General features: G+C 43.8%; 1 protein-coding gene and 1 long non-coding RNA gene across 3 annotated transcripts in view; one reads left to right on the top strand and one right to left on the bottom strand.

Annotated features, from left to right (window-relative positions):
- The window catches only part of CPVL (carboxypeptidase vitellogenic like), a 129,434-nt gene extending 119,591 nt beyond the window's left edge, over nucleotides 1-9,843 (top strand). For both annotated transcript variants that reach the window (XM_059396660.1, XM_059396661.1), the window contains exon 13: nucleotides 9,573-9,843. In XM_059396660.1, coding sequence (XP_059252643.1) covers nucleotides 9,573-9,677 — 105 coding nt within the window. In that variant the 3' untranslated portion in view covers nucleotides 9,678-9,843. The remainder of the gene's footprint in view (nucleotides 1-9,572) is intronic.
- Nucleotides 1-27,080, bottom strand: part of LOC132015843 (uncharacterized) — a 41,484-nt gene that overhangs the window by 3,483 nt on the left and 10,921 nt on the right. The window contains exon 3 of the long non-coding RNA XR_009403791.1: nucleotides 7,443-7,600. This is a non-coding gene — a long non-coding RNA (uncharacterized LOC132015843). The remainder of the gene's footprint in view (nucleotides 1-7,442; nucleotides 7,601-27,080) is intronic.

Genomic DNA, 27,080 nt, shown 5'->3' on the forward strand with positions numbered 1-27,080 from the left:
CTCTTAAAGGGAAAAAATACTCCTTTGACAATAAAAAATGAAATAATAGTATGATGACTATTACTTGAGTGCTTAGTGTATGTCTATATGCATGTGGTGTGAGCTTATTATATATTTGTGAATTGAGTACCATCCAGTGGTTAATATGCATTTATCTCCTTGAATCCATACAGAAAGTTACTCTTTTTTTAAAGATTTTATTCATTTATTTGAGGGAGAGAATAAGAGAGAGAGAGAAAGCATGAGAGAGGAGAGGGTCGGAGGAAGAAGCAGACTCCCCACTGAGCAGGGATTCCCAAAGCAGAATTCGATCACAGGACTCCAGGATGGTGACCCCAGCTGAAGGCAGTTGCCCAACCAACTGAGCCACCCAGGCACCCCAGAAAGTTAAATATTCTTAGGGCAACAAACCATCCTAGATTGCCTGGCACTTTTTCAGCTTTAGCACTGAAAATCCTGTATCCAGGAATCCCTCAGCTCAGGGAAAACTGGGACAATTTGTCACCCTAATTCTTACCTTCAGATGAGAAAACAGAAGCAGTTAAGTCCCTTTGCCAAAGTCACAGAGCTGGACTCAAACCCAGACCTCCCAAATCCTGACTTCATGCTTTTGACCACCATGCCGAATCACTTCCTACTACTGTGCTTTTAGGTTTCCAACAGCAATAATGATCAAGGGAAGAGAAGGCTATAACTTTAGTCATTCATATCAACCTTGCTGAAATTAACATATAGATTCTTGGAATTAATTGAGAAAAATTTTCCATAACTCTTTCTTTTTTTAATCAGAGACATTCACAGAACGTTGAAACACCTAGCTGATTTGGTGAGATGAGGCTAAGAGATTTGATTGAAGGGTCTTCACCTCTCAGGCATTCATTTTGTATCTCTCTAAAAAGACGGTATATTATTTGATCAACAGATTTCTTCTAATTTAAAAGTTCCCTGATTGTCAGAAGTCTGTTTTTCATGTTGCACAGAAATGTCTGTGCTGTTGATTCTCATCCTTCTATTTTGTCTTTTCTTTTGGAGACATAATGCTTTTTCTTAAAACCAGTATGAGCTTATTGATGATACATTGTTTTATTATGTATCCTTTAATTTTATTCTTTATTTTAATTCTAGTAGAGTTAACATGCAGTGTTATATTAGTTTCAGGTGTACAATATAGTGTGATTCAACAATTTTATACAGTACTCAGTGCTCATCGTAAGTGTACTCTTTAACCGCCATCACATATTTCACCCATCCCCCCACCCACCTCCCCTCAGGTAACCACCAGTTCGTTCTCAGTAGTTACGAGTCTGTTTCTTGGTTTGTCTCTCTCTTTCGTTTTTTCCCCTTTATTCCTTTGTTTCGTTTCCTGAATTCCACCTATGAGTGAAATCATATGATATTTGTCTTTTTTTTTGTTAAGATTTTATTTATTTGAGAGGGAGGGAGAGAGAGAGAGCTTGAGAGGGGAGGTCAGAGGGAGAAGCAGACTCCCCATGGAGCTGGGAGCCCAATGTGGGACTCGATCCTGGGGACTCCAGGATCATGACCTGAGCCGAGGGCAGTTGCTCAACCAACTGAACCACACAGGCACCTGGTATTTGTCTTTTTGACTGGCCTATTTCACTTAAATTATATTCTCTAGGTCCATCTATGCTGTTGCAAATGGCAAGAGTCCATTGTTTCTGATGACGACTAATATTTCATTGTGTGTGTGTGTGTGTGTGTGTGTGTGTGTGTGTGTGCGTGTATGTGTGTGAGTGAAGTACACACACACACATCTCCTCTAGCCATTCATCTGTCGATGGACACGAACCACTTCCATAGTTTGGCTGTTGTAAACAGTGCGGCTCTAAACATCAGGGTAATATCTGTCCTTTTAGAAACTACAGCACACATACTGACTTAAGAAAGTTGACTTCAAGTTAGTACATTTATCATTTCCCAGATGTGTGAGTACCTGACAGTACAATTTATGCCACCTTTTGTGCAACTGTCGCCTTTTTTTAAAACTTCTCTGTGGTTCATACTCCACAAGATGTTATTATTATTATTTACATTCTTTTTATTTACACATGTAAATTCTCAATTGCTCTTCATTCTCCTTATTTTTGTGTATCTGTAGGGATGATCATCTTTTTTTTTTTTTTTAAGATTTTATTTATTTATTTGTCAGAGACAGAGGGAGAGAGAGCGAGTGAGCACAGGCAGGCAGAGGCAGAGGGAGAAGCAGGCTCCCTGCCGAGCAAGGATCCCAACGCGGGACTCGATCCCAGGACCCCGGGATCATGACCTGAGCCGAAGGCAGCTGCTTAACTAACTGAGCCACCCAGGCGTCCCATCCTTCTTTCTGAAGAACAATCTTCAAACGTTTCTTTACAGATCTGCTGGTATTCCTTTTTCCAGTTTTTTCCCCCCCTTGAAATACCTTTATGCAGTCATTTATGTGGGAATCCTAGGTGGCAGCTACTTCCTTTTAGAACTCAAAGGATACAGCAGCACCTGGGTGACTCTGTAATTTGAGCATCCAACTCTTAGTTTCTGCTCAGGTCATGATCTCTGGGTCATGAGGTCGAGTCCCACATTGGGCTCCACACTCAGCATGGAGTCTGCTTGAGATTCTCTCCCACTGCCCCTCCCTCTGCTCTCTCTCCCTAATAGTTAAATAAGTAAAATTAAAAAAAAAAAACAACACTCAAAAGATACAATTCCACTGTCTTCTAGCTTGCATTGTTTCTGTTACCTAGTCAGCTTTCTTGTTTCTTTTAAATTATTGAAAGTGCAGTTTCTTTTTCTGCCAACTTTTAGTATTTTCTTTCTGTCTCTGGTGTTAGCAGTATACCAAATTATGTGCCCAGATGTGGCTAGTTTTCTCTGGGTTTTTCCAGCTTAGGTCTATAGAACTTCTCAAAGCTGTGGCTTGACAACTTCTGTTGATTTGGGGGAGCTTTTAGTCATGATTTCTATATTTTACTATGTCTTTTGCACAATGCCTTCCTTATCTTCTAATTCTGGGACTCCAGTTAAACATAGTTAAATAGTTTGTCATCCCATGGATTTTTTTCTCTTTTCTGTGTTTTCCATAACATCTTAAATAATTTGTTCGTAGTTATTTTAATTTTTTTTAAGATTTCATTTATTATTTGACAGAGAGACACAGAGAGAGGGAACACAAGCAGAGGGAGTGGGAGAAGGAGAACCAGGCTTCCCGCCAAGCAGGGAGCTCAATGCAGGGCTTGATCCCAGGACCCCCGGGATCATGACCTGAACCAAAGGCAGATACTTAATGACTGAGCCACACAGGGGCCCCGATAGTTATTTTAAAACCTATACCCAATAACTCCAATATCTGGATCCCTGTGGTCTCTTTCTGTTGTCTGCTTTTTCCCTTGTTGTAGTCATTTGAGCTTATCTTTTGGCAACACTACTACATTTTACAGAATGCTGGGCAAAAATATAGGAAAATGATGCTATCTTCCTCCAAAAATGCTTTAATTTTTTCTGAAAGGCAGTTAACGTAGGGACAGATCAAGTGGCTTCAGTCCGGGGCTGACATGGTGATTTGGTCCTGGATTTCAGATTTGGGGAGGGTTAACCTGCTTCTGGTTTTCATTACTTCTAAGACCTTGTTTCCCATGGGTCTAAGAGAAAGCCTAAGGAGCCATGCCTCCTTGACAAGCCTGCGATTCCAGATTTTATCTTTGGTTTCTTCTGCATTTTCTTTTGTTTTTATTTTTTGGTCTCCCAAGCACTCTAAGCTCTGCTTAGCTGTTCATTCTTTTATCTGTCACTTTTTGCTGGACTTCTTGCCAAGAGAAGCTTAGAAATTGGTGAATTTCTCAAAGAGAGAAGGACAAAATGATCAGTTCACTTCTCTGTGATTCTCTTTTGTCCACACTCCTGGCCTCTCAGTTGGTTGCTTTCTGATACTTTCAAATAGCATTCCTTTTTTAAATTCAGCTTTTAGTGTTGCGGGGGTGGGAGGAGTGGTTTGACACATGCTGTTGCTGTTGAGTCAAAGGTGGAAATCCCAAATTATGATATTGTTGCAACTGATTAGGTAAGATGGTATATCTTGAAAGCCCTGAGGGAACTAACTGTCAGGTAGCACCAAAGCTACTTATTGATAACTCTAGGGATATGTCCCACCATGATGGCTACATTTTGGTCAGCTAAAGCACCTTTCCCCCTCCTGTTCAAGAATGCTTTGCTACACTAGAAGTGCACACACTGGTAACTCTCAAGTTTTCCCTGACTATTTTGGGGAAGTTCAACCTTGATCAAAACCCAACTTTGGCTTTTGTAGGGGAAGGGGAGGTGGGGATGTTGTTGTTACTGATTTTTTTTTTTTTAAATGGGTTGCCCCATTCTTTTTTAGGAGGTGGCTGCTAACAAGCTTTGGCTTATATTTTTATTCTCATTCCCAAGTACCTTTTGTTTTTTTAGTATATTCTTTATTTGAGTGCATATTTATTCCATTTCTATGTGTGCTCATTGTCTGAAAGCTAAAAGGTAAGATTTTATAAATATGAAATAAGATAAAAAATAATAAACTGACTTTAGTGTAAATCAGAAACTATAACAAGCAAGATTCTTTCCCTGTGTCTGCATCATCATAGAGTGAAAAACAAGAACTATAAACCTATCCCATATTGTCCACCTTCCAAACCTGCCTCTTTCCTTCTTTCTCTGTTAATAGCACCACCCCTTGCAAAGCTGCCAATGTCAGAAGGCTGAAATGGGGGGGATGTGTACATGTGCTGGGAGAACACTTGCGCTTTACCTTGCAGCTGATTAGTCCCTGATTTTATTGCTTCCACCCCAACATCCCTCTTCTCCTTCCCCTTCTCCCCATTTCTCCCAGACACCCACATCCTCTCTCACCTGAACAGCCGGCCTTCTAGTCACCTCCCTGCCTCAGTATCATTTCCTCCAAATCAGCCCCCTCATTGTACATAACGTCATCTTTCTAGGATGCACATCTGAGCATATCACTGCCCTGCTTGAAACCCTCTTGGATACGTCTAGAATAGGCAACTCCGCAGAGACAGAAAGCAGCCTCCTGACTGCCGGGGGCACGCAAGGAGAGGAGAATAGGAAGAGACTGCTAATGGATATAGGGTTCCTTTTGGGGTGATGGAAACATTCTGCAACGAGATAGTGGTGATGGTTGCACCACACTGTGATTGTATGAAATCCCACTGTTCAATTAAAAATGGTTAGAATGGTGATTTTAGGTTATGTGTATTTTAGCGCACACACACCCATCACCGCATCATATGGGGCATCGTATGGTCTCACTAGTAATCGTCTATTCAACCCTCCCTTTTCTTTCCTCTCTAACCCTCCATATGGGGAATGCTGTGCAGATTGTTGCTTGTTGTGGATGCTGTGTGGTTTTCACGCCCTGCTGCATTTGCAAGAGCATTTCCTCTGGGTGCCATGTGTCCCGACCCCACCCCACCCAGTACTGCTGCTGCTCCTCTAAGACCCCCACGAAGTCTCCCTGGACAAACCTACACCCACACTCCCAGTGTGAATTTCCTTCTCCATCTTGTCACTGCTAATGGCACCACTGGGAGACCCTTGCTGCCCAGGTCCTTGTTTCCAGTTCCAGGGAGGATTGTATCTTTTTTTTTTTTTTTTAAGATTTTATTTATTTGACAGAGATCACAAGTAGGCAGAGAGGCAGGTGGAGAGAGAGGAGAAAGGAAGAAGCAGGCTCCTCACTGAGCAGAGAGCCAATGCGGGGCTTGATCCCAGGACCCTGGGATCATGACCTGAGCTGAAGGCAGAGGCTTTAATCGACTGAGCCATCCAGGTGCCCCAGATTGTATCTTTTTCTAAAAAAAAATTAATAAATAAATAAAGTAGAATGAAGCTTTAAAGTGTTTGCATAACCCTTTTAAAATTCATGACACATCTGTGACCCTCTGGAACATCTGGAATGCATGAGTTTGGAGGTTTCAGCTCTCGTGTGGAAACATCCAACATACAGAGTTTCTGATGATGAGACCATTTCTATCCGGGGAGCCTTGAGATGAATCCTGTCACATTTAAATACAGAATCACAGACCTGTCACATTGTGTTATACACCTCTAAAAACCACGGAGTGGTTTGTGTCCTTGATTTGTGAGTGGTGAGCAGCTTGGCTATAAACAACAGGGTGGGTTTTTGTTGTTATTTTTCCCCCCACACTCACATATTTATTTGAGGTTAACATCGGTAAAATGCTGTCAATGTGCTAGGGGACATACTTTAGAATTTTGCTGTGTGTGCAAAAGACTTTGTTCCCAAATGAACTTTTCTTTCCAATCTTAATGACGCCATTCATGATGTCATTTGATCATTACATATGGCAGCTCAGAACCAGACTGGTGGTGATGCAGGTTACCGAGAAGGAAAATTGTAACACCCAACCTTATCACCTCTTCTTCACCACTTGATTACTGTGGTCCTAGAATGTGTGTGTGTGTGTGTGTGTGTGTGTGTGTGTGTGTGTGTATACCAAGAAAGCGGATGATCAAGAGAAAATAGACTAAGGTGAGGCCATGAGTAGATGTCAAACAAATTTCTGTTTGTATTCTCCCATGATATAAATAGAGAATTGCCTGGTATGTCAAAGAATGGAAAAGGTTTTTCTGAACAGCAGTTGTCGGAGGGCAGTCTTTTCACCAATAGCATTAGCATCACCTTAGAATTGTTAGAAATGCAAGTTATCAGGCCCTGCCCTGGACCTTCAGTGCTGGAAGGTCTAGGGGTGAGACCCAGCATCTGTTCTAATGAGCTCAGGTGTTCTGATGCACATTCAAGTTTGAGAACCGCTGTTTTAAACAACTCCCTGAAACCAAGATTTCTTTTTTTTTTAAAGATTCTATTTATGTATTTGACACAGAGAGAGATAGAGAGCAGAGGCAGAAGGAGAAGCAGGTTCCTGCTGAGCAGGGAGCCCAATGTGGGGCTCGATCCCAGGGTCCTGGGATCATGACCTGAGTCCAAGGCAGATGCTTCACTGACTGAGACACCCAGGTGCCCCCCGAGATTTCTTAATGCTAACATAGGAATACAGTGTTTTAGGGTAATTTGATACAAGCATTTTGACCCTGGATTTTGAATAGGGATAACTGTTGAAAGAATAATGACAGTGGCTAATATTTGTTGAGTACCATCTAGGCGCTATGCCATATGTTCCATGGACATTATTCCATGAATTGCTCCCATAATTCCCAACTATCCCAAGAGGTGATATTTTTTCTCTATTGTACAGTGAAGGCTCAGAGCAAGTAAGTGACTTGCCCAGGGTCATACAGCTTGCTGTGCCTCGAGTTGTGCTCCTGCGCTCTGAGTCTAGGCCCGGGCCATAAAGCACTATGTTACCCCCCCATTAGCTGCAGCTCTGGTCGGGGAGGCAGGATGACCGTTCGTTCGGCTCTTGGACTCAGCTTACCGCTGCTGTTCAGGAGCACTGCTGCCAGATTCATTTCCAGTGGAGGCAGCAGCTGGGTTTTGTCACAAACCCAACTTCCGTGAGTGTCCTCAGCTGAGCTGAAGTTGCACAGAATCACTCATCAGATTCCTGCCAGAGCCGGAGATTTGGATGGGAACCTACAGGAAGAGAATTGTAGCCTGGGATTGTGGGGGCAGCGAAAGTTCTTCTCTAGAGTCACATAAAGTGGCTGATATCACACATGTGTTTACTCTCAGCCTGTGGGTTTCCTGTCTACCATTTGCTTGTACGAAAATGGTAGATAGGCTCCACTGTCATGGCAGCAAGGCCCAAATGGCCATTGATGGCGTGCGGCATACACCAGGTGTTTCCAATTTTGTATGAGGGTTAAGTCCAATATCACATCTGTAATGGTGGTCCACTTCCCTCACTTGCCTCAGAGGGCTGTTGAGAGCCAGGCAAAATGTTCTATGACTAAGCCGGAAAGTTTGGTTCAAATGTAAAGAATTCTCATACAAATACTAGGATTTGAAAAAACAAAACAAAAAACACTGGTGTGTGCATCCAAAGCCAGGTCCCAGCTCATTCTCTGAGTAATAATTGTGTGACTTGGACAACCCTCCTAAGAGCTCCATATCACTCAGTCACCGAGGTTGGTATGAATGGAGCTCTCTGAAGTTAGTTGTGCAGTGTACAACTTGCGTAGCTGTGAGCTGCAAAGCAAAATTCACCTAATTGTCTTGATCCCACTTTCCTCACAGCAAGGTCATAAGATGCTGAGTGTTGGGGGTGGATTATTAATATATTAAATGCACTATGAAAATATATGTATACTTTTCTTCTGTCTCAGTTCCTTTCTGATCGAGGCAGGTAAAACTAGCTATGAAGGGCCTTGTTAAGGTGGCCTTTACCTGCTGATTTTGAGTTAGCAGCTAGAACTTACTGAATGTGATCCTTTTCCTGCCTATGTTCTCTCCCTTCATCCACTACTAACTCCTGCCCACTTTTCTGCATATGCCAGTGGACACAGCAGGCCATATCGCTGTCTCCTGCAGGGGTTCTGCCAACACCGTGTCAGACACCGTGTCAGTTCTTTCCCTTTCTATTTGGAACGTTTGTTGAAACCAGAGACTTTCTGAATACAGAGACTAGTCCCCTCCACAGCCCCCCCGACCCTTCCTCCGCATTTTCCACCCCCATCGGTAGGACACCAAGCACAAGAGTCTGAACTTACCTTAACTCTAGGTATTTCAGAATACTTTATATATATTGTTAGGTGTCACAGGTACCACTGCTATCCAAACTCAGTAAGTCCACACTTAACACAAGTGCGTTTCACTGTGTGTTAATTTTACAATTACAAAATCTGAGGGAAGTGGACTGATACCCATTTTTGACTTTAAAACGTGTCAAAAAAAAAATAGGATGGATAGTGTGAGAAAATGAGTAAAGTGCGTGTTAATGAGAGAATCAAAGTCGTAAGTCTATGAAATTCTTTCAGATTTACTCTATGTTTGAATATTCTTCATCATAAAATGTTGGGAAAAGAGAATGTTCTAATTCTGTGCTACTCAAAAAAAATGGCCTTTTAAAAATGTGGGTGTCAAGGATTTCTTGTGTTTGTTTTTTTAATTTTTTGGAGCATCAAAATATCCCCTGTATTAACGGCCAAGACTAAGATGGCAGGTAGAGCTCAATGTAAGGGCCACGTGGCTCAGACAGAAGAGGAAGTTGGGTAGATTCCTCTCCCCAGTTGGGAGGCAGAGGTGGCCCCAGGTTAGGTCTTCACACCTCAGGGGCTCACCAGGTTAGAATAACAGACAGCACGTGCTAGCAGACAGCTCACTCCCAAAAGAAAAAAGACACTTTTCAAGTTCCATACGTGTGAAAGATGAACACAACTTTGTGTTAAGTTAAATAACCGCGCAACAATAAACCTCTCCTACCTTAAAGGGCCTATTATTAAAGCTATCAACACTTAGACAATCAGCGTATTCAAAGGCATGGATTGATAGGATATGTTCTATAGTTCATGGAAGCTCTAATAATACTTTAATCTGAACTAAAACTTTCCATTCATATAGAACATCCATTTCTCTAAAATTTTAACTTTTCTTTTTCTTCTCCAAGGTAATTGTTCGCGGTGGAGGACACATTTTACCCTATGACCAGCCTCTGAGAACTTTTGACATGATTAATCGATTCATTTTCAATAGAGGATGGGATCCTTATTGATGGATAAGCTGCTTTCCTAAAAGAAAAAACATTGCGGGGAGGGGGGGTGGTGTTAATCTTTGAGAAGAAAATTTTCAAAATGGAAACTGTCATAGAAATAAGAAAATTATCTTTTTATTGCTTTAAAATGTTTCTCATCAATAAAAATTATCCTTGAAACAAGGAAGGTTCTCCTTTGGGGAAGAGATGGTTCATGACCAAATTAACTTTAAGAAAATGCTACTCGTGCATCAGAATGACCTCTTAACTTAATGGATGGGGAGAATGGATTCTGAGACTCTGTTTCAGAGAGAAGCGGATACATGGAAGGTTGAGGTTTTGAATAGGAATTTTTGATTCCTTCTAAGTGCAAAGTGCAGTAAGTGAATAAAGTTATAACAGCACCTTGCTCTGTAAATAACAAAAGCTTTTTCATCGTATACACATCTAAGTGTTTGGTAAGTGTACTGGGTAAGAGCATCTAATTATCACAGGTGCGGCCATAAGAGTGGTGGGCTCGACTTTGGAATGTGGAGAGTCGTAGCAAGAAAGGTAGCTTGGAACTCTTTGAAATAAAAATCTTTTTTTTTTTTAAGATTTTATTTATTTATTTGACAGAGAAAAAGAGATCACAAGTAGGCAGAGATTCAGGAGGAAGCAGGCTCCCTGCTGAGCAGAGAATCGGATGCGGGGCCCGATCTCCTACTGAGCAGAGAATCCGATGCGGGGCTCAATCTCAGGACCCTGAGATCATGACCTGAGTTGAAGGCAGCGGCTTAATCCACTGAGCCACCCAGATGCCCCGAAATAGAAATCTTATATATAAAAGTAATAATGTACCAAGGAGATACACAGAGGTTCCTACTCTAAGAACACACCACATCTTTGTCTTTTCTTTGTTTTTTGCTTTCTCATTTTTCAGGGTGTTGGCTCATCTCAGGGGCACACATTTATCAGACAGCCTGCAGGCTGCATTACTTACCAGCCATTTTAAATTTGGGTTTTAAATCCTGTACATCTTTAAGCTAAATAAGGAACAAGCTAGTGTTGTATAATTGTCGGAATATCACAAAAATTTGACATAATCTGGCATCAAAATACATACATTTATAAATAGGCATACATTAGTAATTTTCCAACTAAAATGTCACATCTTGGTCCATCTCTCCTGTTTATGCAACATGTGCTCTCATCTCTGAAATTCCCCAGCACGTTTGGCTTTTTCAACATCATTTCTCTCTCACATTACCCCTGTATGAATTGGCTCACTGGAGAACTAAATTTGAAAAGTCAAAACCTGTTCTTGCTGCAAATATTTTGGGTTGTTTTAATTTCTCATTTTGTGCCTGATTTCATTCAAGTTTGTGATCTCCCTTTTTTTTTTTAATAGCTATCTTTCACTGTGCCCCTGTACCACCAGACATCAAACCAAACACTGATCGAAACCAGATTTTAATTATTGCAGAGAAGCTAGGAGGAGTGTGCAGAGTTTTGCATATAGCCCCACCTGCCATTTAAATTGTTGCATTTGGTCCCAAAAATATGCAGTGGAAAGGGCACCAGCTGTGGTTGGGAAAGCAGGAGTTCAGTGCCCTGGGTGGCCTACATGCCCTGGACGTTTTGGGGCAAGTCACTTCACTGTCCTAGCTTCCTGAAGTCTCCAAGAAGACAGCTGGGAGAGACTTCTGACGTTCCTTTCAGTTTGTGTCTCGTTGTACTAGTATCTGTTTCACAAGGGCACCCGGACATGACATAGTCAGACATGATACATTCGATCTTCATTATTCATAGATTCCATATTTGTATCATCTACTCACTAAAACTTATTTGTAACTCCCAAATCAGTGCTTGCTCACTTGTGTGGTCATTCGTGAATGTGTGCCATGATGAAAACCATGAGTTGCCCAATATGTACATTTTCAGCTACGGCCAAACAGGTGTTCTTTTGTGGTCTGTTTAATGCCACATTTTTCTGCATTTTTGTGATTTTTGTTGATGCTTTTGCTATTTAAAAGGCTCCTAGGCACAGTGCTGAAATGCAGTCCGGAGTTCCTCAATGCAAGGGGGCTATGGTGTGCCTTATGAAGAAAGTACACCCATTAGAGAGTCTTCATTCGAGCACAAGTTACAGTGCTGTTGGCCATGAATTCAACATTAATAAAGTAACGTTATGTATTTTATAAGGTTTCTTTAAACTGAAACACACGTGGGGCATCTGGGCAGCTCAGTCCGTTAAGCACACGACTCTTGGTTTCAGCTCAGGTCATGATCTCAGCGTTGTGACACAGAGCCCTGTTTGCGGCACTGCCCTCAGCAAGGAGTCTGCTTAGGATTCTCTCTCCCTCTCCCTCTGCCCCTCCCCTCGCTCGTGCTCTCTCTCTCTCTCAAATAAATAAATAAAATCCTTAAACAGAAACACACATAAAACAAAGTTATGTACTAACTGGTAGACAAAAATCTTGTGACCAGAGGCCAGTAGGAACCACATCCTGTACTTCCCTTACAAGCAATGGTTCAGAATTCACTAATTGAGTATTTAGGGAGATGTTATAGAAGAGAACGAGAGGAAACAAAGAGATTCGACTGTATTTATGGAACACCTAGAGTAGGGACCCACACAAAATAATATAGCTCAATAAATGGAAGTTCTGGATATTGTCCTGGTTATCATCTTGCTGCCCCAGGCATAGGACGGTGGAAAATATTGGGGGACAACCTGCCAGGTCTTCCCAGAGCAACCCTCGCTGACTCTGCTGAGGGTCCCATGGAGACTCAACTGGCAGGTATTTTACTTCAAAAGGGAGGGAGGAATAGTTTAGAGACTAAAGGAAATCAAGTTTTTTAATTTACTTGGAGAGAGTTCTTTGTGTAGAGAATCTTCGTGTGGGGTACACACCTTCCATGGGACACTCAAGACAATCCATTAAGATGCCCTCTCTTGATCCAAGCAGGAGACAGCCTGTTGTCCCACGTGGCTGCCATTACTGTGGGCAACTTCCTCACAGTGAGCAAGATACCGGAAGGAGATGGGAGGGACCTTCTCATGGCTCTGGGTCCAGCCCATTGCCAGTTGGAACATTCATGCTTATAGGATACTATCAGTGGAATTGATTTCATAAAAACAGTGCCTTCAAACTAGCATCCTTACAGCGCTTTGCCATGCAAGGGGGGATGGCCAGGTCAGCCTCAGGTACCACACTGGTCACCTCATACCAGTGTGTTTAAGGGAGCTGTAGAACCTGGGAACAAGTCATGCATTCTTTCTTCAACAAAATGGTAAGTGTTGCAGACGACCTGTCATTTTCCATCATGGCAAGTGGCTATTGTTACCACATCACCTAGCACATTTTTAAAAAATAAACACACAAAAATATATACATACACAGAGTAAACTCACAATCTGTCCTTTCAAGGCTGAAGTGGCACTTTAACAATCAGTGAGAAAGTCACTTCTTTCCGAAAGAAATTCAACCTATGGCAAGAATATTTTGAAAACAGGTATTTGGAAATGTTTCCATTACTTTGTTGCACATGACAAAGAACAAAAACCTTAAGTCAAGGAAAGTTTCAACAAACTCTTTGCACAAAAGATAGGATTGAAAAATGAGTTTGGGGAGTTAATAAAACTCATCTCATGAGGTATTTTTCCATTTTTGGATCTCTATATCTCCCTCTGTAAAGTGTCTTCAACTCTGATGGACTTCAAAACCAAGTGTCAAAGCGAAGTGAACATAGTCAAAGTCTGGTTAGACTTTGAACTGCTGTATCACAAAAGGGTGACCCAAGATTTTTTGAATATGACAAAGTATATGCAACACTCTGATCCTGTTAAAAATATTAACAGTAATGTTTTAGAAAGCAAAAGTACTTTGTACTACTAAAAATCAAATACAGCTTTCAAAAATTAAGTATGTAAAATTTCATCTTTATCATTTTAAAATTTCTATTTTGATTACTATTTTATAATGTCAATGTTATTAATACAGTAGTGGTATGATTATACTCTGTAAATGAATGAATAATTACAATTTTTGGTATGCCTTCAGCAGTTTATAAATGATGGTATGATACATAAAGATTTGGAGAGCTCTCGGGCGCCTGGGTGGCTCAGTGACTGAAGCTTCTGCCTTCGGCTCAGGTCATGATCTCAGGGTCCTGGGATCGAGCCCCGAATCAGGCTCTCTGCTTAGCAGGCTCCCTGAGCAAGGAGCTCAGGGAGCTCCTCAGCAGGTAGCCTGCTTCCCCCTCTCTCTCTCTCTGCCTGCCTCTCTGCCTCCTTGTGATCTCAATCTGTAAAATAAATAAATAAAAATCTTTAAAAAAAAAAATTTGGAGAGCGCTGTTTAAGAGGACAGAAAAAGTCTGCATTTGACAGTGGCTTTGAACTATGTACCCATTTGGCTAAGTCAAAAAAGCTAGACATGTGGGGGGCTTGGGGGGGGCAACACAGTCCATTAAGAGTGGACTCTTGGTTTCAGCTCAGCTGGTGATCTTTCTTGAGCTTGGTCCCAGCAGGGAGTCTGCTGAAGCCTCTCTCTCTCCTCTTCTGCCCTTCCCCCCACCCTAACCCATTCATTCTCTAAAAATAAATTAATATATCTTTTTTAAAAAGTACAGCACAGAACAAAACAGCATGCTTTCATTTGTAAGAGAGGAAGGAACGGAAATTAAATAAACAAATAAGAGAAGGAGGAAGGGAGGGGAAAGAAACACAGAAGTTTTGTGAACGGTAAGTGCCTCTGGAAAGAGAAGTAAGAAACTAACAACAGGAGGGGAGGAAGGACTGGTTGTCTGTGGTGGGTGTGAGGAATACTTAGGATTTTTATAAAATTTTCTGCTTGTGGTACATATATATAAATGTGTGTGTATATATAGAACTGGCCCCACAATCTCAGGGAAAGACTTGCCCTTTGGGTCATTTTGCTGTGGAGGCAGAGCCCTGAGAGAGGTCCCGATGGACTCAATCTGTTCAGCAAAATCCCAGGAGTGTTCAGGTTTCCTGGGCAGCCTGACAGGTGAGTGAGGAAGGTGCCGGAAATATATGCAAAGGGAGGGTTGGGGAAGGTAAAAGAGGGAGCCTGGCTGAGACCAGAGAAAGCTGAAATCTGCAGAACGTGGAATCAGGAACAAAGTCAGCCACTGCTCTCCTCAGCCCCACCATGCAGAAAGCAGGGCTGCCGGGCAAGGAAGGCGTGCTGAACGCTGTGGCGGCCTTGTGCTTAGGCGGGGAGCAGAGGGTGAGTTCATTTGACCTTGGGGTTGCAATCGTGGGGAGGCAGAAAAGCACTTCTGTTGCAGTGGGCTTGACTACCAGGAGACCCATGGGGCAGGTCTGCAACGCCCAGCCTTGACCCTTGAGAAGTGGTTCCCGAATGGCAAAACAGGGGTCTGTTTGAGCTGTGCATACCTAATTCTGTGAAATCAGATGTAATAACAGCTATCCTTTCTAAGTCCCTAAAATGCACCAGAGGTTCACCAAGACATCACCAGGGAAATGGCTTCCCCCTTCCATAATGAGGTCATGCCCCTCATGGATGCAAAGAGACTGGCTGAGTTTCCAAAGCCATTGGCAGGCCGGTCCAGATTCAAACCCAGGTGTCTCTCCCTCAGCTCCATCCTCTCTCCATGGAGGAGACACACTCCCTCCTGATCCCCAGCTTCTTTCTCAACTGATGAAGGTGAGTGTCAGTGACAGGTGAGGTCAGGAAGTCTGAATCCTCAAAAATTTCCTTTAGGGGCCCCCGGGTATCTCCGTCAGTTCAGTGCAGGCCTTGGACTCAGGTCATGATCTCAGGGTCCTGGCATCAAGCCCCACATCGGGTTCCCTGCTCAGCGGGGGGGCCTGCTTCTTCCTCTGCCTCTGCTGCTCCTCCTGCTTGTGCTCCCTCCCTCTTTCTCTCTAGCTCTGTCAAATAAATAAATAAAATCTTTAAAAAATATAAAAATAAGCAAAAACGTGCTTTACTCTGAAAATTGTATAAACGAAATCCTTGGCCATATCTTGAGCCAGTATCCGCTCCACCAAAGAGGAACTAACATAAACTTAAAGTATGATTCTTTGAAAAGTACTGAGCTGTCATTTAATTATTTACTGATGTGCAGTTATTCAACCGTCTTTTCCCTTGCCACCAAAAACAGGACAGATAAAGGCCTGACACCAAGGACAGAGCCTGTGACCAAAAGCTTGACTTGAGCCCTGATTTATTTTGGAAAGTCCAGTGTCATCTCCTTCTCTACGAATGGCAAGCCCCCCCACTCATGCGGCTGATGATAGACGGGCCGTGGCTGTGTCTGTTTTGGTGCCATTGAAACCGCTGATTCCAAAGCTCAGAAACCACTACTTGCTGAGCTCCTGATGTAAGGATGACTCGGGGAGGCCCGCCCCATGCCACCATCACACAAGAGGTGTGCGGCCCGGGGACGAGAACACGGCAACCCCCACAGATACTTACTGTTCTTGCACACTGTAATGGTTCCTGCTATTAGAATTCTGAAGATTTAAAAAACATTCAGAAAACCAACCTGGAAGGGATTGATTTTGTTGCCCCTAAGACAACAAGCCTGGAATTGAAAGCAGACTGTTGTGATGTACATCCGCTCAACCCCAAGAAAAGACATCTGCTCAATCATTTTCAAGGGATTTTTGGCAACTTCAGGAGCATGACGTGGTGCTGTCTGCATTCCCCCTGGGCCCTGTGCAATTGAGGAGGAGAGAGCAGGCCTGTGGTTGCTGTTCAGATGGATTTAACAGGAAAATTCATTGCATCTAGCCAGATCTTTGGGGGCAAATATTATTCTTTTTCTTAAACCTTTAAGTTTTAAATTGTTCATTGCAAAGATTAAGTAAATCCTCCTCTCCCCAGTCCTACACTGTACATAGTGGTGACCACTGATGACTCATCCCAGGCCAAGGGAGAGTGGGCTACCTTGAACTCAGTGCCATCAAGGCTGCACCCAATGGGGGGAGACAATTACACCCCCCCCTCAAAAAAAACCCCAGAGTATCGTTACTGGAAGAAAGGGGGCCTGGATGCTGGGAAGCCGAGAACCAAAAAAATGCCCACCTTATGCAGAAGTCAATACTCAGTAGAAAGATTAAAACCAGCCCCTACATTTTGACATGCAGTGGGAATACATGCTGATAATCTTCCTAAAATCCCAATGAATATTTGTAATCAAAATTTACATGCACATGTAGTTACTTTTTTTTTTTTTTTAATTTGAGAGAAAGATTGAGAGGGAGAATGAGAGAAGAGAAGGTCAGAGGGAGAAGCAGACTCCCCATGGAGCTGGGAGCCCGATGTGGGACTCAATCCCAGGACTCCGGGATCATAACCTGAGCCGAAGGCAGTTGCTTAACCAACTGAGCCACCCACGCAGCCCTCTAGTAACTTTTTTTAAAGATTTTATTTATTTATTTATTAGAGAGGGAGCAGCAGAGAGAGAGGGAGGAAGCAGGCTCCCCACTGAGCAAGGAGTCCAATGTGGGGCTCGATCCCAGAACCCTGAGATCATGACCTGAGCCGAAAGCAGACGCTTAACCAACTGAGCTATCCAGGCACCCAGCATATCCAGTAACTTTTGCTGATACTTTATTTTTATTATGTGACTCAAAGGGAGAAAGGGAAATAATAGGCTGAGAGAACCAAGGACAGGGGAGGTGGGGTTTTGTCTTAAGGGATTAGGAAAATGCAGATACCCATATCAGCATTATGAACAGAAATGCCCCTGAATCCCTGGCCCACACACGCTCACAAACTTATATTAGAATATGCCCTATTAGACCTCTGTACAATAGGTCCTGGGTGGTGAAGATACTGAGACAAATTTGGCCCAATTCCCCGCCCCTGCAAATAGAGGCAAAGTGGGTGACTACTGCACACATGACCATAATCCCAGAGCACCAAGTACTCTAACAGAGGAAAGCACAAAGCCCTTTGAGGGTGGAGAAAAGGGAGTGGCTACTTCTGGGGAGAAGGAGTTTTCCACACTGAGGGGGGGGAGGGGCAGAGGTAAGGCTGGAGGGTTTCCTCAGAGGCAGAGGCCTGGATAATAAGGGTTAAATGCCAGGGGATGGTGAGGGTCCTGCTTCTGCCTTCTCTCCTCCCATCTGTAACCTCCCAACTCTGATAATTCAATGATTTTGTTGCAAAATCTGAGTTCTCAAATGCCTAGCCTAAACTTCTGTAAGAGAGGAAATAAAAGGACTGATTCCCATAATCAACTGATATAAACAAACCCCTAACAACCATACTTTAGTTTTCCCATCTTATGTCTGTGGAATCAGGGAAAGATCTAGAAGGCTGCCTCCGTGTAAGTCCATCCGTCAAGCGGCTTTGGTGGCAAGCAAGATGCCATTTCTTTATTAAAATCCCCGCACGCAGCATGGTAACATCTCCCAATTCCCATTTACCCAATTCCCATCTCCCCTGGGAAGAGAAACATCCGGTCAGATCATTTTGAAATGGCCCCATAGTGTGACTCACTGGAGGCAAATGCCAAAGGCTTTGGGGCAAAAATAAACAAAAGTGAAAAAATATGTGCATTCTAACCAAAAAAAAAAAAAAAAAAAAAAAAAAGGCTTAGAGTGACACTGCACTAGAAAATTGAACTTATCTTGGACAGGCCAGAGGGAATAGTGGAGAGAGATCTGACTTAGTCAAGTGAAGTAGTTTATTCAGGGTGAAATTTCACCAGCATGTACTTTCCCAGGTTACAAAGGACAGAGGAAAAGGGACCCCTGCGAAGGCACAGCTCCCTCTTATATACCCCTTCTGCCCCTGAAAATCTTCACATTTGTTAGGCTACAACCTGAACAGTTCCTTAAGCTCTAGTTTCTTACATATTGAGAAATGCAATTCTCTTTTGATCCCATAAGTAAACCAAGCTCTGTGTAGCTTCACTTCTAGAACAACCTCTTCCTTTGCTGGATGGTCAAAGAGAAGACAAAGAGGCTCCAGCCCAGGGAGCCTGCGATTCTGACCCCCCAATTCCCAATGATCGGTGATTCAGTTTTTCACTAGACACTTCTCTGCCCATGGGCCGGAATAGAGGCAAGGTTGATAGTCACATACGCAACTTGGAAACATTACAAAGATGAGAACTTGCTTAATAACCCTATGTTATTAGGATCTCCCCAGGTATGAATATTGAACTCAGGTGGTGGCTCAGTGGGTTGAGCCTCTGCCTTCAGCTCAGGTCATGATCCCAAGGTCCTGGGATCGAGCCCTGCCTCGGGCTCTCTGCTCAGCAAGAAGCCTGCTTCTCCCTCTCTGCCTGCCTCTCTGCCTACTTGTGATCCGTCAAACAAATAAATAAAAATCTTAAAAAAAAAAATATACCAGTACCAACGATTCTCATGGGATCGTGAGGACAGTATCAGTCCTTTTAGTGAAGACAGTACCGGTAAGCAAAGAAGGCAGAGAGGTTTCTGTTGTTCTTTCTTACTTCCCCCTTCATACAAATCCCTTAGTCCCCAACAGAGGTGCCATCAAGTGGAAAAAAAAAAAAACCCAAAACCAAAAAACAGATCTTAGAGAGACATGGGAGTTGTGGAAAACCTTACAAAGAATCAAAAGGGAGGGACGCCTGGGTGGCTCAGTTGATTGGGCAGCTGCCTTCGGCTCAGGTCATGATCCCAGCGTCCTGGGATCGAGTCCCACATCGGGTTCCTTGCTCGGCAGGGGGCCTGCTTCTCCCTCTGGCTCTGCCTGCCATTCTGTCTGCCTGTGCTCGCTTGCTCTCCCCCTCTCTCTCTGATAAATAAATAAAATCTTTAAAAAAAAAAAAAAAGAATCAAAAGGGATAAAGGGAGCTGGGTTCCCGCGCCACCGGTGGAGCAGAGGGCGGCTTGTGGTACCCACCCTCGAGCCAGGTGGATTTTCTGCTCCCCCTTTCTCACATGTTCCAGTTGTAGATGCACCAGTGACCTTGAAGCCCCAAGTACTACAGATCTTCGTGATGAGCTGCCTCCCCAACTCTGCCCCAAGCGACAGAAAATAAGCTGGCACCAGAGCAGGTAAAGATGAGCTTCTCGGGGAACCCAAGTTCAATGCCGGGAAAGATAGCACAGGCGTTGGGGAAGCTGGCCATGAATAGCGGCTACTTTTCCAGGTTTGCTATGCATCTTAACAGATTCCCAGCAAAGAAGTCTCTAATGAATGGTATAACAACATGTAAGGAAGAGAGAATGCCTAGCAGAAAACACAGAGAATGATATAATTAATATATGCCTCAAACTGTATAAACATAAACCTTATAGACATACAGTTTAAAGGCTATTTCTTCTCAAGTCCGCCTGGACAGATTTCATAAAACCACCATAAAAGATTCTGTACTGGGGCACCTGGGTGGCTCAGTTGGTTAAGCATCTGCCTTCAGCTCAGCCTCTAATTCCAAGGCCTTGGGATGGAGCCCCACACTGGGCTCCTTGCTCAGTGGGGAGTCTGCTTCTCCCCCATCTCAACTCCCCTGCTATGGTTTCTCTATCTCTCTTTCTCTCTGTATCAAATAAATTTTTTAAAAAAAGTTTAAAAGGATTCTATATTTATAGAGAGAAAACCTGAGGTTGCATGGATCTGCTCTTCTATGTTCCTCATTGCAGCTGTTCCAAACTGTGTTCATGTTCAAGCTCCAGTGTGACCCAGGGACTGCTCCCCTCCGCCTCAGCCAGGTGCCTTGCTTCCTGCTTTACTGAGACGATCAAAGCAAAGCTAACACTGGATCCCTTGGTTTTCCTTCCCCACCCCTGCTCCCCTCTGCAGCATCCTTCTCCACCTCAGGACTGCTCTTCTGGGCACCCCCTTCCCCCGCTGCAGCTCCAACCTGCCCAAAGGACGCTTGGATTCTACATGAATAGCCTGTCGACCTTCCCCACAAACCAGCAGCTGCTCTTGGCTTTCCCTCCTCTGCTGAGAACGCCTCCTTTCCCAACATCACCATCCTCCCTGTGCCTTTCCTAGGCAATCGGTGCCCCCCCCCCCCCCGCTTGTTCTACAACCTCAGTAACTTTTGCATCTCTCTTCTCCTCCTGCCTCCTGTTTCTAGACTACTGCCTGCGGGATACCCTGCGGAACACCCTCCCTACTTCTGGCTTTCCCAGTCACCAGCCCCGACCACCATCCATCCTCCAAAGAGCTGCTATTTCATTTTCTAATGCACAGTTCTCATCTCGGCACTATATGACCCAGCGGTTGCCACGGGACTTTTAAGTTAACATCAAAATGCTCTGACTTTGGGGGCCTGTCACAGAATGATTCCAACCTACCTTTTGGGTTCCTCCTTTTCCCACGGCTCAAACACATCAGGTCGGACGAGATCATCTGCCTTCAGCGCTACACCACCTCTAATATATCTGCTTGCTTGGGCCTCTCTCTCCATCACCTTCCATGACATCATGTAATATGCCCAATACTGGCCAGCCTCCCGGGCTCACTCACAAGGGCAAGATGGCCTGAGTCTTTCTTTTTGCCTCGGTTCCCCTCTTTCCACCCCTGCCTCAGTGGAATCCCTTTCTTCTCTGACTTATCTATCCCACTCCTGTCCTGTCCATTTCTGACTTGTGTCAAAGCTCTTTGAAGCTCTCCCTTTCCACTCCCAACGTGAGCAGGTAGCGGACTCCCCACATCCTTTGCTTTAGGGAGGTAAGTGGCAAGATGAGAAACAGAAGGATTCTGGTTCTTGTTCTCTACGAGCCGGAGCCCCAAGGAGAAGGATAGAGTTTGAGAAATGCTTTAGAGACTTGGAAAAATAGGGGGGAAACAGGTGAAAAGGAAATCCCTCCAGTTGTGGGGAGGAGCAATTTCTGTGGGTTCCGCTTCCTGGCAGGGGCCATGTTGGGGCAAGACCCCACAGAGGAAGAGCTTTTGGGGAGCTGAGGCCACTAATGTTCTGGGGCACTAATGTTCTCTAATGAGCTGAGGCACTAATGTTCTCAGCTCTGGCCAGAAATAGAAGATGACCATCAGGCATGAAGGCGCCATTAGGACAAAACGTGGTAGGTTCATTAGCAGAGTCCCTTGTCACTGCCTTAGATTCTTAGAATCTTGACACCCCCACCCCCCGCTGTCCCCTGAGAGTGGCTCGGGAGGGAAGCAGAACAATAATTAAAATGAAATTTTCTACTGGCCCAGCTGTGCTGGAGTCAGAATTTTAAAAATATTGTAAAAAATAGAGACACCATATTTCTTAACACCTGAACTTGAACTTGTGTATTGATACTCATTCATGATATATGTAAAACACATATCACAACTTCTCCATTGAGGTAGAGAAAAGTACTTATCGAGTGCCCATGATGTGCCAGGTGTGGCCTAAATGGTAGAGATACAGCAATGAACAAGACTGAAGACCCCTCCTCAAAGACAACACATTTTGGTGGAAGGTCAAGGTTCAACTATATACATATTGTAAAGATACATATTGACAAATCTCATGAAAAAGCAGGTAAGGGCATGATTATATCAGGTATTTAGAAAAGGCCTTCCTTCCTGCCTGAGTGGCTCAGTCGGTTAAGTTCTGCCTTTAGCTCAGGTCCTCCCATCAGCCTCCCTGCTCAGCAGGGAGTTGGCTTGTCCCTGTCCCTCCCCCTGCTTGTGCTCTCTCTCTCTCAAATAAATAAAATCTTAAAGAAAAAAATACAAAATAAATGCTTTAAAAAAAAAAAAAAGGCAAGGCAAGGCAATGGAAGAAAAGGCCTTCCTGACTTGCTGACTGGGCAGGGGCTGAGGGAAGGGCAGGAAGGAGTCTCCCTTGTATCTGAGACAGTGACAGTGAGCTACCAACACTGCAGGACCAGCGAGGGGCCCCAACTCTAAGGGAATCAAACCTCAGCGATCTGATCCAGGTGGAAGGGCTGGTGATGTCAGACCCATGGGAGGAGGTAGATCAAGGTTAAGACGTGGCTCCTGCTCAGCTTTGTTTCCCCCACAAGGTGCCAAACACACAGTATGTGCTCAGAGAGTATTTATTGAGTAAAGGATGGATGGAGCATGGCCATTGGTGCCACACTGAGAAGTAAAAGATATGAATCAATATATAGGACGTAAAAATGATCCATATGCCTGGAGCCCAGATAGAGCCACTTTCAAATGTTAACACCCGTCCCTCTAGTCTTTTTTTTTTTTTTTTTTAAGTTTTTATTTATTTGACAGACAGAGGTCACAAGTAGGCAGAGAGGTAGGCAGAGAGACAGGGGGAAGCAGGCTCCCCACTGAGCAGAGAACCCGATGCGGGGCTCGATCCCAGGACCCTGGGATCATGACCTGAGCTGAAGGCAGAGGCTTTAACCCACTGAGCCACCCAGGTGCCCCCCCCCATCCTCCTAGTCTTGTATCATTTGTACCTTCTATCTCTTTCACATTTGAGACAATACTATGTCCTATTTTCTTCACTTAATCACTTTGTAATTTTCAATGTCATCTTTTAACTCATTTTTTTTTTTTTGCAGCGTGCATTTCTAACTGGTTCCAGTTACTTGGGCAAAGTGGTCATAAGGCAACTCTTTTTAAAAAATTTTTTATTTAAATTCAATTTAGTTAATGTATAGTCTATTATTAGTTTCAGGGGTACAATTTACTGACTCATCAGTTACATATAACATCCAGTGCTCCTTAATGTCCACCACCCAGTTACCCCTCCTCCCCACCCACCCACCTCCAGCAATCCTGTTTGTTTCCTAGAGTTAAGAATCTCTTATGGTTTACCTCCCTCTGTTTTTATCTTATTTTATTTTTCCTTCCCTTCCCCCACGTTCATCTGTTTTGTTTCTTGAATTCCCCGTATGTGTGAAATCATAGTATTTGTCTTCCTCTGACTTATTTCGCTTAGCATAATATCCTCCATTTCCAACCATGTCCTTGCAAATGGCAAGATTTCACTTTTTGATGGCTGAGTAGTATTCTCCTGTGTATGTGGTATATACAGACATCCAGATCTCACATCTTCGTTATCCACTCATCTGTCGATGGACATCTGGGCTCTTTCCATATTTTGGCTATTGTGGACACTGCTGCTATAAACTTTGGGATGCATGTGCCCTTTTGAATCACTGTGTTTGTATCCCTTGGGGTAAATACCTGGTAGTGCAACTGCTGGGTCGTAGGGTAGCTCTAGTTTTAATTTTGTGAGGAGCCTCCATACTGTTTTCGAGAGTGGCTGCACCAGCTTGCATTCCCAGCAGCAGTGTTAAGAGGGATCCTCTTCCTCCGCAACCTTGCCAACATCTGTCATTTCTTGACTTGTTCATTTTAGCCATTCTGACCAGGAGCAAGTGACTCTTTCAAGGGCCACAAGTGGTGTTCAGCAGCCACTGGATTTTATGAGGATGGAGATGCACAGGCCACAAAACCTTGCAGACTCCGAGGGAATGAGAGCTTGCAGACCCACATGACCCCTGCTGGGGCCTGGCCATGGGATGCCTGAGTCCACTCCCTAACCCAGGAGGTGTCCCTTCTCCACAGAGCATGGGGCTTGTCCTCATGAGCAAGACGGTGCCTGTGTAACTTTCCCCTCCACATTTAGGCTTGAGGCATTGGAACATTTCCTAGAGAGGCAGTGTGTTCCTTTTCTGTCTCTGCTTTTACAGCCAGTAGCTGTCCCCAGCTGTTCCTAATTCTCTTTCTCTGGGTGAATGACTCAGCTTGATTCTGTGTCTACAACGTGTAGCTTCTTAAAGGAGCCAGGCCATCTTGTAGCACTACGACAAGTAGCTCAAACCAAGGTAGTGAAACCACCTACGAGCTATAACTGTAATTTAGAAAACATGAGATGTATTTCTTTTCAACGTCCAGGATTATAAACTCTCCAATTATGAAAGTAGACATGTGCCTGAGTAAAAACAAACAAAATCAGAGGGGACTTACTAGAAATCAGGCAGCAAGTCTACATTCTTCTCCAATGCAGCCTTCTATCCTTGCATATGCTTTGGGGAGGGGTCTTTCTGGAAGAGCTGGGGGTTGCTGTGCTGAGGTGTGCTCTGAGACCCCAGAGAGGCAGATGGGCACGTTCATGACGAGGAGGGAAGGCCCATGGAGTGTTTTTGGAGGAATGCAGATTTTCCCAGTGAACCACCATTGTTAGAGCCTAATGATGTTTTTGGCTGGTTGTTAAAACTGCTTTTGCCCATGAGCAACCAATGAATTTATTCATCTTGCATAACTGAAAGGAAAACAAACCCAAGGCAGGACAAAATTAATGGGAAATTTTAGGGGGGAAAAAAAATGCAACCCACCACCACCAACAAACAACCCTGTTTGGTTGAGATGATTAGTGCCAGATGGAGAAGGGAGCCCAGGTGCCCAGACTGGGGGGTAGGGGGTGAGGGGGGGGTTGTCTAAGGACAGCAGCAGCTGCGCATTACCAGCACGATCCAAACCTTCAGATGACTTGCAAAGGAGAGACGTATTTCCTTTCTTCTTCCTTCTCCCCCTCCTGCTTCTCTCCTTTCCTCTTTCCCTATAGCCATGAGGATGTTCTAGGTCGGAGCTCTTCCTAATGGGAAGGCACTCTGACGCGGCTGCCTACGGAAACTGCGGAGTGGGGTGGATGGAACAAGGCGAAGCACCACGGAGTGTAGTTATGATTTCTCAACACTTTCCCCAGACTTTAGATCTCAAAACCAGACTTCCATCCAGAGATAGTAAAAGTTGCATTCGGCTGTGGCAATGGCTGTCCTGTAATCAGCTCATGGTGTGTTGTTAGATGCTTTGAGCTTAACCAGACCCGCACATGTCCTCAGTCTAATTCCATCTTGTGGCTCCTAATGTCATCATATGTAGCCTCTGGCAACCAAACTATTTTCCAATTGCTGACATCCTCTCCCTTCAGCACTCAGCCTGCCAGAATCTTTTACAGCTCCTCGTCCAACTCTACTCAGGAAAGATGTCCGCCCTCCCCCGACCACCCCCCACCCCCCTTCCCCTGCCTTTGGCAAGATGGTTTCCAGAAAACAACCCTTTCTGTAGGACAAATGAATTGAAAAGTTCTGTTCACTACAATCGACACAACAGTGAAGAGCGTCAAGGATCCTGGTGCTCCATTACAGGAAAAGAATGTCACGGAAGTCCTTTGTGCAGTACTTTTTTATTTATAGTTTTTATCACATTTGCCACTTCACCCGCATAGTGAAGAACATTAGTTTATTCATATCAACACTTCATTTCAATTCATTCCAGAAGCCCTTATGTGAAGCTACATGAGCTCTAAAGACAGGGATTTGGTTCTGGTGGGTTCAACCCTGTACTCACAGCTCCTAGCAGATTACTCGGCACTTCCTCAGTGTCCATCAAGACTCATTGTTGAATAAGTGAGGTATTTTCTGAATGGAAGTCCACCCACCTCTTAAATCTTTCGATGTTTGGTATGAAACAGAAGTGTTTATCTGTCTTGGAGTTAAGAATTAAAATTCAGACCTACTTTCACTCTTAAGAAATAATGAGACTCTTAAAATAGATGTTTATCTAGCTTGCTTTGAACTTGCAAACCACCCCTCCGGTATGTAGAAAGTCAACCCTTTCTTCCCCTACAAATAAAAATCCCATTTCGTGTCTAGCACCACTCTTTTGTCAACAAACGAAGCCCCACCAGCAATAAACAGACTTGCTCCCCTACATCATACCCAAAAAAAGGATTCTGGACTCCATAAACAGATTTGCTACCCTACATCATACCCAAAAAAAGGATTCTGGACTCCATAAGGAGATATACTTCAAATTAAACATGCTGAGATGAAATTTTATCAATTCTCTTCACCTTTGGGTAAACAAAATGAATGTATAATTCTGAAAATACCCCACATTGTTTTATTCTTAATCATCCCTAGCTATTTGAGCTAGTGGTTGAGGATTTGAGAAAATACAAAATTTCAACCTCTGCTTTTCACAGTTAGGGAAAAAGCTGATTTAATAGGACTCTAAAAGCTGATTTAATAGACCTCTAACAACCATTGGCCAAATCCCAGATGAAGCTGTGCAGAGGTTCCTAAGTGAGTTTTTAGAAGTCTGTCTTATTTATAATGAAATTATATACTAAAATCCAGACTGCTGTATACAATCTTTTCCCACAGAGAAAAGTCTATTCCAAATGTGTTGACAGCTAAAGAGAAAGCTTGGTGGTACTCCCAACAGTAAACTGGCTGGGACCAAAGAGTTAGAACTGAATCCTTTGACTGAAATTCAGATGGAGACTTAACAAGTTTGCTGGGTTTTCTTTGAACCTAAGAATGGGGACTCTGTACCACCAAGAGGTAAAACTAATCTGGGATGCTATCAGATGTGCCCCTTCCACTTCGCAACCTGCCTGTGGAATTCCAGGGAAGAGAAAAGCATCAGCACTTAGAGAGCTCCAATGTGCCACTGAGGATTGAGGGGTAGGATTTCCATGTTCTTCCTGTCTTGATACTTTTAAAACCAATCTCTGTGAAATCTG

The sequence above is a fragment of the Mustela nigripes genome, chromosome 4 (assembly GCF_022355385.1).
Source record: "Mustela nigripes isolate SB6536 chromosome 4, MUSNIG.SB6536, whole genome shotgun sequence".
Lineage (NCBI taxonomy): Eukaryota > Metazoa > Chordata > Mammalia > Carnivora > Mustelidae > Mustela > Mustela nigripes.